A 13,353-nucleotide genomic window follows, 5' to 3' on the forward strand; every position below is an offset into this window, starting at 1 on the left:
TTCACGAAATTATAATCAGAAAACAGACTCTCTAATTGTTGTATACTTCTTGACTTTTACACTAGGACATTCAGCCCCCTTGGAAGCTAAAAGTATGTAGCCAATAGGCTCCTTACGGGAAGTACATGCACAGGTCAGCTACATTGCCTAGCTCATCAAATCTTTTAGGATGTTCAATCTCATCGTGATTTTAAACAAAAACACGAGTCAGATCAAGAGGGCACTAGGTCCTGGAAACCTGTCAGTTTATAAGGACCAAGGCTCAGGGGTTTGTAAAGGAAAGAAGTATTACTTAAATACTATACCTTCCTAAAGGCCAAGGGGTCTTAGAGAATGAAGCCCAAATGGGGAATGGAAGAAGATCTAAGATGAGTTGCTGAGAGCTGGATCTGCATGCATTTGGATCTGTGTGCCTTGTTTCTCCTTAGCTCAGCTATAAGGTTATGTCTTATGAAAAAAAGAGAGCATAGTGACTTAGATTTATTCCTGATAACAGTGTAACACATTTGTGTGCTTTAAATTTTTCCACGAAATGCTACTTCTTAACATTCAGTTTGCAACTATGCATCCCAGGGACCAAGATATCCACAGATAAGCCTGAGAGAGTCTTATGTTGGCTTCGTAGTATGCTCAATCTCTGGCTACCTTTCTTCCAACACAGCTGCATCCGCCTTTGACTTATCTTTGTGAACGCTCAAGGTTGGGTGTCCCATGTCACTTTATGTCACGCTATGTATGATGCTCAGTGAATCTTGTTGTCAAGACATTGAGTGCACTGTTTTTGTTTTTTTTTACAATATCATGTTTTTTTTGTCCCCTCAGAATAAGAAGACCTGACTTGACACAGAAGATGTGGCTTATTCAGAGTCACATTTCTTGGCTTTTTATAAACATGTTACCAATGCATAGCACTGAGTGACTCTCTTCTTCACACTGGCATTCTCAGAGTCTAATTTGACACGACCTGTGATGACACAGGACATCATCATCTGAACACTAGCTAACAGGAACCCATTCACTTTCCTGCTTCTCGGCCGTGATTCCGAGCTGCGTGGATGTGAGATCTGGCTGTGTCTAAAATGGGACGTGTCTGCAGACTGAAATATTCGGGGCTCGAGTTTTCAGACTCTTCGCTTCGAGGACACTGAAATCAACCTCTCTGAGAATTGCTACCCCAAATTCAACCAGTACCTAAAAGTGATTTATCTTTTCTCTCCATGAACCCCAGGTTCAGGTATGTTTTGCAGTCCTAGAGAATACCTGGGGTATTCAAGGAGGCCTACTGTAGTAGGGAAATGTCAACCTTTAAAGAGAGATGTCACATGTAGGGATGAAGGAAAAATTTTTCACTAGCTTCTTTTTCAGGTTTCAGAAAAGACTAAAATAGGACAGATAAACTTTCTTCATACATAAAGATACAATTATATGAATCTGAGTCTAATGTTTTACACCAGGTTTGGATCAATACCTACTTTCTCACACATGAACAGAACAACCTTCAATTCTGTAACACTCTGAAATGCCCTTTTGGGGCATTTCATAGAAAGGCCCTTGAAGAAGTGATTAGTAGGTTTTACATGACATGACCTAAAAGCCCAGAACTGGTCTTCCTTCATTTTAAGTAGTTCCTAGTCCGTGAGTGGAAAAAGCCTATCAACATAATTTCTACCCATGTAAACACCAATAAGTATGGATGTGACATTCTGTAAAGCTTTGAACAAATGGTCAAAGGTTAGACCGAGATGACACAGTAAACAAAGAGACAAACCCCACTGATTTGAAAACAAGTGACAGCTTGCAGATAGGCTAGCAATGGTGGTTGATACAACTCTCTCCCAGTCCAGGTGACAATGGGTAAGGAGAACCTGTGAACTCAACATTCCCATTAAGCATCTTTTTCAGTTTACTTTCCTGTGTTCTGCGTTTTACCTTTGCCGTAGCCCCCCAACCCCCATTCAACACCCCCAGAAGAGTGAAAACATTCAGGAATAAAGGGCCATATGGGAGGCAATATCTGCTTTAAAAACCACCTGTGAAGACTGCCAATGCAGCATATAAAAGATTTATTTATTCATCCCTTCTTGGAATTTCATAAAAGGGATATTCTATGGTGGAACGCAAGCGCTTGTTCCCCATGACAGTCAGCAGCGACATAGCCCTTGACTTGATTTAGCTGAGGCTGGAAGGTAAGAAGAGTTAGCACATGAAAACACGAGGTCAGTTCAACCAGAGTTTGGACAACTGGCAAACTGGAATTATAGAAGGGTCCTTATCAATCACTGGTGCCATCTCTCTAAAGTTACAACAGAGGAAACAGATCTCGAGTGGGGCTGAGCCTAAGGTCAGAGCTAGGAACTCCAAGTTTGCTGCACTTTCCACATCAAATCATTCCAGCTCTTTAAGAGTCTGTTGCCTGTTAGCCATTGGGACGCCGTGAGAAGCTCAGATGAAATGAGTTCAGTCAAACAAAAAGATGACTTCATCAACTAGGAGCACTCCTAGAACAGGCAACTGCTTCCCCTTATTCTCATTAGAGTAGATTTCCTTAGGTGAGACCGCAGGTGCTCATGGGGATTCTCTTACTGGGGTTCTCTCTCCTCTGCAGTAGCTTTGCCCTTCGGTTTTACCTTTCACTATGAGGAGAGTCTCGGTAGGAGTCAGGGGTTTCTCTGGCATGCCTGAGGAAGCTGTTACATTCACGAGGGCCTCCTATGCCATTTAGCCGTCCTCTCGGGCCCCCAGTTGGGCTGCCGTGCCTACTGTTTTCTACTGATGACATCATGATTACAGAGTGGCTTTCTGAAATGATGCTTTCCGTGTGTCCATTGCTCCAGCTAGAGGGGAAATGTGAAAGGCAAAGAGGTAATTTAAAAAAAAATTACAAGCAACGATGTAAATGAAAGAGAATGACCTGACAAATATTTGAAATTATCGGTGCATCAGTAGTTTACTGTGACATTGCTTGTCTCAGAATAGAATTGTTACAAAGATACTTGGTATAGAAAGGATCTTGATCTAGACTGGTTTTGGAAGGATATAGGTTCTTCATTTGTTCACTCATTTGACACTTTTATCAAATGTCACTATGTACTAAGTATTCTTATAATCACATGTTCTTGAGTGGCTTAGGTTAAGGAAACACTTGTCCAATGAGCTGCACTTGGAAGCCTAGTGTTGCCCTTGGTAGCACACACTCAGATACGGGTCACCAGGGCATTTGCACATTCAACCGATTTCTCAGGTGCATTTCCCAGGGCAATTCAGTCACTGCAAGAAGTCAACTTCTAAGTATCCTGCAGCACCTATGCCTTTTCCTAGCATAGCAATTCAGTGAGTGGTGGGGCAAGAGTAAAGACAATCTCTAAAAGGGGGAACAACAATCTTCAGGGAGGTATTATTTCCCATTGTTTGACAATGAAAAAAATTAAGGCTCGCATTCAAACAGCAATTAAATGCCAGAACCAGTTGATGTCTAAAGTCTGTTCTGGTCTCAAACCATACCTTTAACTGCACTTCACTGCCCCATACATGTCCCTGTCCCTTCTCAGACAAGGACAGAACAAGGACATGTGCAAATGTCCACGCGTGGAGGAATGCCATGCAGTTTTTTTGTTCTCGTACCTGTGACTAGGAGTCTGGGTGACAGTAGTGGAGTGATGAGCTGTCGAGGTGTAGTGACTGGTGGAAAAAGATGTCTCCACTTCTCGCTCAACGATTTGCTCGCTGGAGATGATATTTTTAGATACATATTGCTGGATAAACAAAGAGACACAACTTGAAGATTCACGTAAATCAAAACACTAACATTGACATGCACAAAAAATCTAGTACAAGTGCTTCATAACAAATTTTGTTTCCCCAATGCCCAGATAGCAAATCCTATCCTGGCTACTATGGCCTTTAGATTCAGTAAGTGGAGCTGAAAAATTAATCTTCGGTAGTGCCCTCAATGTAGGTCCTATAATTATACCTGCATATTGTCAGAAACAGACGTATTTCTTCCATTTTGTTTCCTGTTGATGACTAGAATTCAACACAAATCATTACTCAGTATTCATTTTTGTCATGGATGGTACAAGTTAAGTAAAAGAAGATTTTGTTTAAAGTCTCTATATTTTGGATCTGCCTCTCTCATAATTTCCTAGTGCCCATGTTGCCCAAGTGATACCACTGAAATCGTTAACTTGTCAGTGGTAAGACTAACAAAGCTATGAGGGATCTGAAGGACTTATGGTAGCTGTCAAGGTCATGTATCTTGGCTACATAAAGGGCCCATGTTCAGTGCAAATGTATTCTACTTCACTTTCATCAGCAAAGCACACAGTAGCTCTTACTGCCTTCTCTCAGTGAGAGAGACACATTCTGAAATTGTTTTTAAATGCTATTCATATTTTTACCAAACTGAGTTAAATAAGAGGATAAGGCATGGAAAGGAATACTCTTAGATGACATACACCATTTTGTAATCTGATGGGCTGTGGGCACTAAAAGAGCCTGGTATGTTTGTGGAAGCCCCCAAAATATTCAATCGGGTCATGCTTGAAATTCTAACTGGTTCCCTTAGAGAAAAGGCTATTCCTTGTAGATCTCTCTGGGCCATAGGAACAGCTGGCTTGCTTTAAGGAAAAGGTGGCAGTGTCATATGTAATGAGCTACTTTCAGTCTGTGGACCATTTCACTCTTGCTCCTTGCAAGGCAATGTAAGCTCAGTCAGTCTAATGAAAACAATATTTAACAATTATTCAACACTCATTAAATGCCACTGGGTTAAGTGCTTTTTATAGATTCTTTTATTTAATGCTAACAAGAACTTTCTGAGGTAGGTATTATTTTCAGGCCTATTTTCATAATGAACAAATAGGATTTAGAAAGATTAACGCCTAAAGTTCCACAGCCTGAGCCATAGTTGGAATCCAGGCAGTCATTCAGCTTCCTATATATTGTACCACTCTCAGCAACAGCTTGTAGGTGTGCCTCACTGAATGCATTTATCAACTGTGCAGAACGTTCTAGTGAACGCGGGTCAGGGGAGGACAGCAGCAACGTGTGTTAACACACTAGCACCTCACTCTGACAACCTCCTGAAGGTCTCTGCTATGAGACTTACTGGTGGTTTAGTAACCTCCAACTCTAAACTTGGGTCCATGATACATTTGCTCCAGACAAAATATACCTTTTCCTACAGGATAGAAAATGTAGTGCAAGACCATGCTCAAGCTTTACTTCTAAAAAGCCAAACACCAGAAGGAAATGAAGAAAACAGGAAGAAATTACAGTGGACTTGAAAGGGCGATATTTCAAAAGCCAGGAAAACTGAGTCCAGCTCTGGCCCTAATCTGCACAAAAGGGAGTTTCGGATGATGGTATTGAAAGGCTTTCCACAGTCTAATTCTAGGACTTAGTTATATTTAAAAGCTGAGTGCTTGGTACATTTTAAACAAAATACCTGAATGACTAAAGGCTATATTTCGTCTGGAGGGTGTGGCACCACGTAGAAAGTGGAGGGGAATACGAAAGCGTTAAATGTTCTTCCAGTTTTGCTGAGAAGCAAGTTTGATAAGTCACTCGACCTTTCCGTGCCCTAATTTCTTCCTTTGTAAATCAATCAGCAAATCCTCAAGCACGGGGCAAAGCCTCTAATAAAAATCACTCTCAAGCCTTTAGCTCTGTTATCAGTACTAATCAGTTATAGCCTGGAGTAGCCTTCATTTCCAAATTGTGAAAATAAAACATTTCCTCCTTAGTCTTGTAACATTAATTTTCTTATTTTTCTCTTTGTGTTTTTCTTTTCTTTCTTCCAGTTACGGCTTCCCTGCAGAACAAACCCAACGTTATTATTCCAGCCCCTTAATGAACACTTCAGAGGAGGAAATGTGCTGGTTTTACAGTAACGAAATCCACTTTAAAAAATGTTCCCATTATTTTCTCCTGGCAAAACCCCGGATTCCTGGAAGCCGTGGAGATTAATGGCAGTGGCGAAGAGCCTAAGAGCTTTAGAAAATAAACGCCAAGGTGCCTGAACGGAGCAGAGATGCTCCGCTTTCCCACCCGGCCAGAGTCAACATACATTCACCAGCTGGACGTTCTCGGCGGGTGGGTTCGGGTGGTGAGGCCCGTTGGCGATGTTCACCATGTTGTTCCGTTCGGACCGCAGGCTCTGCCGCAGCCGGTCGTGAAGCTTTTTCCGCTGCTTCCTGGACATGGAAAAGGGGACACTGATTTTTTTTTCTATTATGTACATTTCTAAGTGGAGTCGATTTTTTCTTTTACCAACACCTAACTCAGGCAGTGGGCTGGTGGTGAGGGCGGGGAGGGGGTGCGCTATTTTATCTCAGAATCTGCCTATGAAGGGCAGTCAGGGAACGGGACGTTCTCAGCAAAGAGATTTAAGAAGCCCAATGGGATTCTTACAGAAATTAAACTGGACTGCTGAGAGATAAGACAGAAAGAGACGAGGACAAGAGAAATCAAGTTGCCATTTGGCTAAAACCCCAGCTTCCCTAATCCACCCATCTGTGCCTATCCTATGTCTTACAGATGTCGTAGGCAATCATTTGTGCTGTGCAATTGAGAAAGCTGATTTCACTAATAATTTCGACTGTCTGTCTTTTAAGAAAATGTAGTTAGTTTTGAATCTGCACATTATATGTGGAGCGTGTGGATGTATAAATACTGCACATGAGTGAAGGTATGTGCATATTTTGCCTATAGATTTTGGCACAGTTGTAACACGATCCTACTCTAGTAATGCCTTTGTGTATGATTTGGTAATAAATATTAAAATATCTAAAAAGACTCTTAAACTTGACTCCATGAAGGCTTCTCTCTATCACTTACTCAATTCTGGCACTGAATCTCGGGGTATTAAGAAAACACCATCCATACCCTTGGTTTTATGGTATAAAAGCTTATTGTCTTGTTCTTCAATGCAACATTTAGATCATAATAATATCCCCATGATTAGTGGTGGCAAAAGAATTATGTGATGAAGCAACAAAACCATTAATATTATTTTAGACTTGACACGGAGGAGGTCAGAGAGAAAGTGGAGGGAATTCATGCCACAAAGTAATTATATTTGTGGATATGGACCTGGTTTAAAGGGTCAAACACGGTGAACACAAATCTGTTTTAATGTTGTCCCCTTTGTTCTCTCACAGCAAGGTTTTCTTGATTTCCCTCCCATGAGATTCCTTTGGTACATCTCATACTTGAGAGCATCTGAGTGGGAAACTCAGATGGAATGGGAAAATAATCAGTGTAATGATCAGAAACTGACATTTCAACCACCAAGTGTTACCTTCTAAGCATCAGTGCAAATTGGACGTGTTCTCAGCAGTGTTTGGCACCTACCACTCTCCTCTCAGGAGGTGGTGCGTGCACCCACATCCACACACACACACACACACACACACGCACGCCTGTAGGGCCCCATACAAGCCTGTCTCTCCCACCCTTTCTCTGGTCATGGGGCTGTGGTCACTTATCAGAAGTTGGCTGAACATTTTCACACACATAGGCAGTGCTTTCTAACTACGTGATTAGGAAAGGTGCTCAAAATGGATTATTCAGAAGAAAAAATATGGGGAAAGGTCCCCCTGGTGCCCCTCTGCCCCCTTTTTTATCAAGACTGGGCTGTGGAGGTGGGTTCCCACAGAGTCCTTGCGGGTGGCACTGCCTGTGCACGTGGCGGGGGAGGCGCGGAGGAGGAAGGTTTACTTGGTTTTGCAGTAGGCCACCACACACATGATGCCGACCACGAGCAGGGCGATGCAGATGCCGGTGATGGTCAGCACCCTCTTCTGGTAGAGCTCCTCTGCTTCTGGAAAGGGATGAGAGCAGATGTCACCAAAGGTCCCTTACATGTGCCAGGACTTACAACTGAACAGTTTGCATGCTGCATGACATTGCCCATGGTCACAAGAAAATAAATATGTGACAACTCGTTACTTTTACAGACATACTTCAAATACAGCATACTCTGTGCTACATTTTGAACGTAAACTTCAAAGCCAGATGAGGCCATTTACAATAAAAAGTAGTATGCTATATAATATTACTTTAATTATAAGCTATAGATACATATGGATTAAATTAGCAAATCATACACAGATTATAAAATAACTTTGGTTACAACTGTGGTTTTTATGTTTTAAAAATCTCTTGCAAAGACAACAGGAATCAGGTCATTCAAGGAGCTGGGGCCAGCACCCCAGGACCCTGCTGTCCTCCTTCTCTCCCCACCCCCAGGCTCTTTGGATTTCCCAGCTATTTTATATTCCAGTGGTCTTTACAAAGAACCATTTCTAACTTAATAAAATAAACTCAAAGACATTTGCAAACATGAGCTTGGCTTGTAGTTAGCAACAAAATGGGAGCAGGATCCCTATGCTTTCTCAGCATAATGGGAATGTAAGGCACACGATATGGAGCACCAAGGCGCTGGCCCAGAGAAAACCCAATATGATGGGTGGCACAGTCCGGGGCCAAGGTGAACCTTTGTTCTTTGGAGGACAATGATTATTACGTCACCAACTGTACTTACAGACCTCATCTATCTGACTAAGATGGCAAATTCGTTCATGCAGGTTACACTTAAGGAAGTGTGATACTTAGAACATTGAACTAAAGGTACTCTAGCATCCCAAATGCAACTAGTCTCTTATTCACGGAAGTCTTTCTATTTGCAAATCAGTTTTTTGGTGGATGATTTGATTATATGGTAGGTCAGGTTATTAACAAGATTGGCTGACTTAATGGTGAACCCGATTCCCTAGGAGCTGAGCTTCCAACCATTGTAATTACACGTATTGGAAGGCAGTCTCCAGTTTACAGAGAAAGAGAAGCCAACCAGTGCATAATAAGCAGCATAAGCTCTGCTTGGTTTTCTAATTAATAAGCTGGTCGAGAACTTGGGAACATGATACAAATGAATGTCTTTTATCTGGACATCAACATGGGGCCTCATGAACATTTTCAGTTTACATTCTCAGTCTCAGTAACCACACCTTTTTTCTCTCTACGACAGAGGGCAATTCACAGGAAATTTTCTTGGAATGAAAAAGTGCATTTTAATTTCTATGATATAGTCGACCTTATCATTAAACACAACATTTCCTACAAGCCAAGCCCATGGTAATCAAATTCCAGTTAACAGGTCAGGAACATTGTCAAATCCAATTAATACAGCACTGATTATTAACGGGAGGAGGAGGAGAACAGAAGTCAGTGGGTAAAAGACTAGAATGCCGCAGAGATTAGACAAAAACAAACCAAAAGGTTGGAAGTGGAAAAGGAAAAACAAACCAAGAGGACAGACAGACTGACAGAATGACTGAGAGAGGGAGGAAGTCAGGTACAGGGGAAGAGACGGTTAAAAGTGGAGTCATCTGAAGTCCCTTGGCACAGCATGCCTGATACTAAGGGAGGAAAAAGAAAGAAATAAAAGAAAACCAGAGGGAGGAAATGCTTAGGTGGGAAGAACAGGTGGATGCAAAGTTGGAAGGGTTGCCCCATACAGCATAACTCCTAACCTAGGCTGGCCGGCACGTGGAAGCCACAATTAGGAAGCAAAGCAGCTGGCGTACTGCCGTGAAACAACCAGGAGACATTAAGAGTGCTGTTGCATAGTTTTTGTGCCGCAAAAGTCAAGTGAGGAGTGGAATGTGAATGCTTATGTGTTAATGGCTTGTGTCTGCTGCCTCCCCTCCCCCATAGAAATAGAACAGGGAATTACACTGGATGGGGTGTTAATCTGTGAGCTGGTGCTCGTGGAGCCTGCTCCTTGACCTGGCATCCAGATAAGCCCTTAGCATGTACCTGCTGGTCCTTCTCCACAGAACCCAGGACACAGAGCAAGGTGCCTTTGATTATGGAGAGTTGATTAAGAAATAGGAGTGTGAAAGTATTATTGCTGAGAAAATAAAGACCCTGCCTTATGTAGCCTTTTTTTTCACTCACTCTATTTTTTTCTTCTTTTAAAACGATAAGGGTTTGGTAGCATTGACCTCTCAACATCTTATCTTCAGGAAAAAAACCCAGAAATTGCTTCTGCAAACTACCAAAATAAGACCTATCCAAGGACTAAAGAAGGGTGAAGCATCATGCATATTCTCAGGGGTTCTACTGACCAGTTTTTTATTGTTATTAATGGTAAAAGGATAGATCGATCTGGGTCTGGGAACACCTGGTATATGATACCTCACCCAGGCTGCCTGTGTGGTGTAGGAAGGCACCCACCTCCCAGCAAGATCAGTTATGGGAATGAAAGGGCCCAGTAAAGGCCGAGGGGTAGAGCAAAAGTGCTAAGTGAAACGATGGAAGCAAAGCCCACAGAATACAGATGTGGGGTTCAGATTCTGTATTCACTTCGGCATTTATTGAATGCCTTAAATGTTTCTCATCTAAGTTTCTGTTTGATTTTCAAATATTTTACTAGATCAGGTGCCCTCCCCATCCCACAATATCAAATGTGTTAAAAGAAAAATTCATGGTTAAAAATAACAATGGCTTCTTTTAACCCCACGTTTCCCCTTATTTTTTTCTCAGTGTGATGGGACCAATAGGGTAACAGTACACTAGAGGCAGTGCTGAAAAAAAGAAGTCCTCAGTGCAGTCAGCAGATGTGCCTTCACGAGTGGAAATGCCGCTGAGGCTTTCTGGTTCGGCTGGACGCATTCCGATCAAGCACGTTTTTCAGTATGATCTGGCCAGGCCACGTGACAGAGGCCTTGCCTTTCTCAATTTTAATTGACCTTTAAGGTCTGACTTTCCTTAGCCGTGGAACTGCAGGGCCTCCAGATGAGGCATGCAAGTATCAACAGGCTGTGTCTTTATTAACCCTTGAGACCTTCCTGAGGGGGAAGTGGTATATCTGAAGTATCCTTCACCTTACTCCACTGTTTGGGAGTGGAAATAATAATTCTACAGTCAGACTCTAAAGGGATAAGGCAGCAAAGAGGCTGTTAGGAAGAAGAGGGGAGGTGATGGTGGAGTGTTTCTCCTCCCTGCAGGAAAGGCCAATAAGCCCTTGTAGAAGTGGGTCCATTTTTATGCTGAGAGAAGCAGTTGATGTAGAAGACTCCCCCGGAGTGGATGGGCTGCCACTCAAGTGACCCTGTGGGCCCTCTCTTGCCTGTCACTCCTGGGAGAGGTCCTCTGACATTCAAGGGACCACATACAAATGTGGGAGGGTTTTCATCAGATGAACAATTTTCTCTTGGAAGGTTTTTTGGAGGCACAGGCGATTGAGTTTATTCCTGCAACTGCCAGAGACAGCACTAGCGTCATTTTCCACGACTTACAGAAGTGCATGAGCTGTCAACTGTGATGAATCGGCCCAAAGAGGATGGCAGCTGTAGGGCGCCCTCCCTGCACAGTCACAGACACCGGCTGAATGGGGAGCATTCTGTTCATCAGGACATTGTGGACGCATGACCACGGTCCAGGGCCACATGCAGCATCCAGGAGTTCTGGGGCCTGTGCCGTGGGGCTTCTGGGAAGGTAGGGCAGCTTCTTCTCCTCCCAAGACTGGCCTACTCTACCAACTACTTAGGACGAGGACTTCAAAAGGAGCATGCCCCAACTTCACATGCTCATAGGAGATATTTTACATTTAGTGTTCGATTATTTGGATAATCTTAGTGACTCAAGTTTAATTCCATTACCACTGGATTTTCCACCTAAAATAGCACATGGCTTATCTCTTTCTGTGTCCTCTTTCTTTCCTCATGAGACAATGAGGTTGACTGGAGTCCTGTTTGGAGAGCTCCAGAAAATCAGAGTAATTCATGTCTGTTCATGTAGTATTGTGTTGCAATGTTAGAGCTTTCTTGATGCTGTTAGATATGATTTTTATAGTGTATGTCCAACTACCAGCAGCCTAAGATTTGCTGTTATTTTAAGGTGATATATGTCACACTTCTTTGGTGCTCGGGCCCCTGGCTTGGTTCCTCTGGCAGCCTTGTGTACCGCTCCAACTTACCCCCGCTCTGAAATGACAGCATGGCCAGATCCAATCAGTGGGTGAAGGAACGTGGGATATACGTGAATTTGCAGCAGGTGAGATGATTTTAAACTCTAAGTGAAGCTCGGGACTCTAAAAGCTGCTGCACTCAGTAACATTTCGGTAAATTGATCATCGACCGAAAACAGAAAAATCATTGTTATAGCTGTATGATCCCTTCTAAAGAAAAAGGAAGTTTGTTAGGAACTGAAAGGGAAGAGTGGGAAGGGGAAGAGGTTTCAGCTCATAGGCTCTAAATTCTGCAGGCCAAAAGGAATGATGATTGGTCCATACCCATAAATTCAATCCCAAGATGCTCTGCCAATGCAGAAAGTTGACAAAAAAAGAAAGAAAGGGAAAAAAGTTTCAGAAAAGAGCAATACACTGCACTCCAAAACACATTACACATACTATTACAGCTCTTTGTGCGTGCACACTGAACAGGACCAACGGTGCTTGTTAACAAAGCAGTGCTCAGGTACGCCTCCAACAGCCCACACAGGGAACTTCTCTTTTAAGAGGTGTGCGAATACCAGCACACTGTGTCTTTATTAACCCTTAAAACACTTTACTGAGGGAGAAGTTGTATAGCTGAACAACTATAGTTATATAGTTGTATACCTGCTCTTATGTAATTTGGGAATAGAAATACCGTATTTATAACTGGAAAAGGCATTTGGTATTATTTCACTCCTGTCTTTTTAAGAGGCAGAAGCAAAGTTCCAGACAGTTGAAATTTTTGTTTCCCCAAAGACACACAGTGGCAGAGCCAGGAACAGAAGCCAAGGGGGTGAAAATTTGAAAATTTTATCACATTGGATGTATATTTTTCATTAGTTACGCTCTCCTGTTTCTTGTGGCTTTGGTCATTTTTTGAAACTCTGTCTCCTCTCTCCTACCCTTCCACCCTCTCCACCATGTATGTGGTATTTAACAAACATTTCTGCCCCCGAAACCCGGTAGGGCACTGGGGCATCAGAACCTGCCCGCACCTTCTTCGTGTCATTTCTGTTTGGCACAGGAAAGGTTCAGTGGCTTTTTTCAAATTATAAAAAAAAATAAAAAGATGGGGGCGGATACAATTCCAGGGATCTTTACAATTCCAGGGGTTCCTCAAAACACAGAGAGCCAGTTTAGACGATCCCCCCCGCAGTGCTGAGCACAGATGCCTGGGTGCCAGCCCACAGGCGCAGGCTTGGGAGAACCCGCCTGAGGGCAGCCCAGCGAAGGGGCCCGAGAGGCGGGAGCCCGCAATCCTGGCCGATCTGACCTGGGGGCACCAGGATTGCAGGGCTAGAGGGACCTGCACAGGCTTAAATGAATAAAGGGGGAAGTGGGGCAAAGAAGGA

At 43.0% G+C, this 13,353-nt stretch overlaps 1 protein-coding gene across 7 annotated transcripts in view; it reads right to left on the bottom strand.

Annotated features, from left to right (window-relative positions):
• Positions 1-13,353, bottom strand: part of NRG1 (neuregulin 1) — a 948,231-nt gene that overhangs the window by 4,418 nt on the left and 930,460 nt on the right. For 4 of the 7 annotated variants that reach the window (XM_045821528.1, XM_045821530.1, XM_045821529.1 and 1 more), the window contains 5 exons: positions 12,299-12,322; positions 7,720-7,822; positions 6,068-6,194; positions 3,622-3,752; positions 2,628-2,834 (listed from right to left, as the gene is read on the bottom strand). In XM_045821528.1, coding sequence (XP_045677484.1) covers positions 2,628-2,834; positions 3,622-3,752; positions 6,068-6,194; positions 7,720-7,822; positions 12,299-12,322 — 592 coding nt within the window. Of the gene's footprint in view, positions 1-305; positions 448-2,623; positions 2,835-3,621; positions 3,753-6,067; positions 6,195-7,719; positions 7,823-12,298; positions 12,323-13,353 lie in introns of those variants that run through there. The other 3 variants (XM_045821531.1, XM_045821533.1, XM_045821534.1) reach the window with 3 other exon arrangements.

This window comes from Phyllostomus hastatus, unplaced genomic scaffold, assembly GCF_019186645.2.
Source record: "Phyllostomus hastatus isolate PE091 unplaced genomic scaffold, TTU_PhHast_1.1 phas_scaffold_46, whole genome shotgun sequence".
NCBI lineage: Eukaryota > Metazoa > Chordata > Mammalia > Chiroptera > Phyllostomidae > Phyllostomus > Phyllostomus hastatus.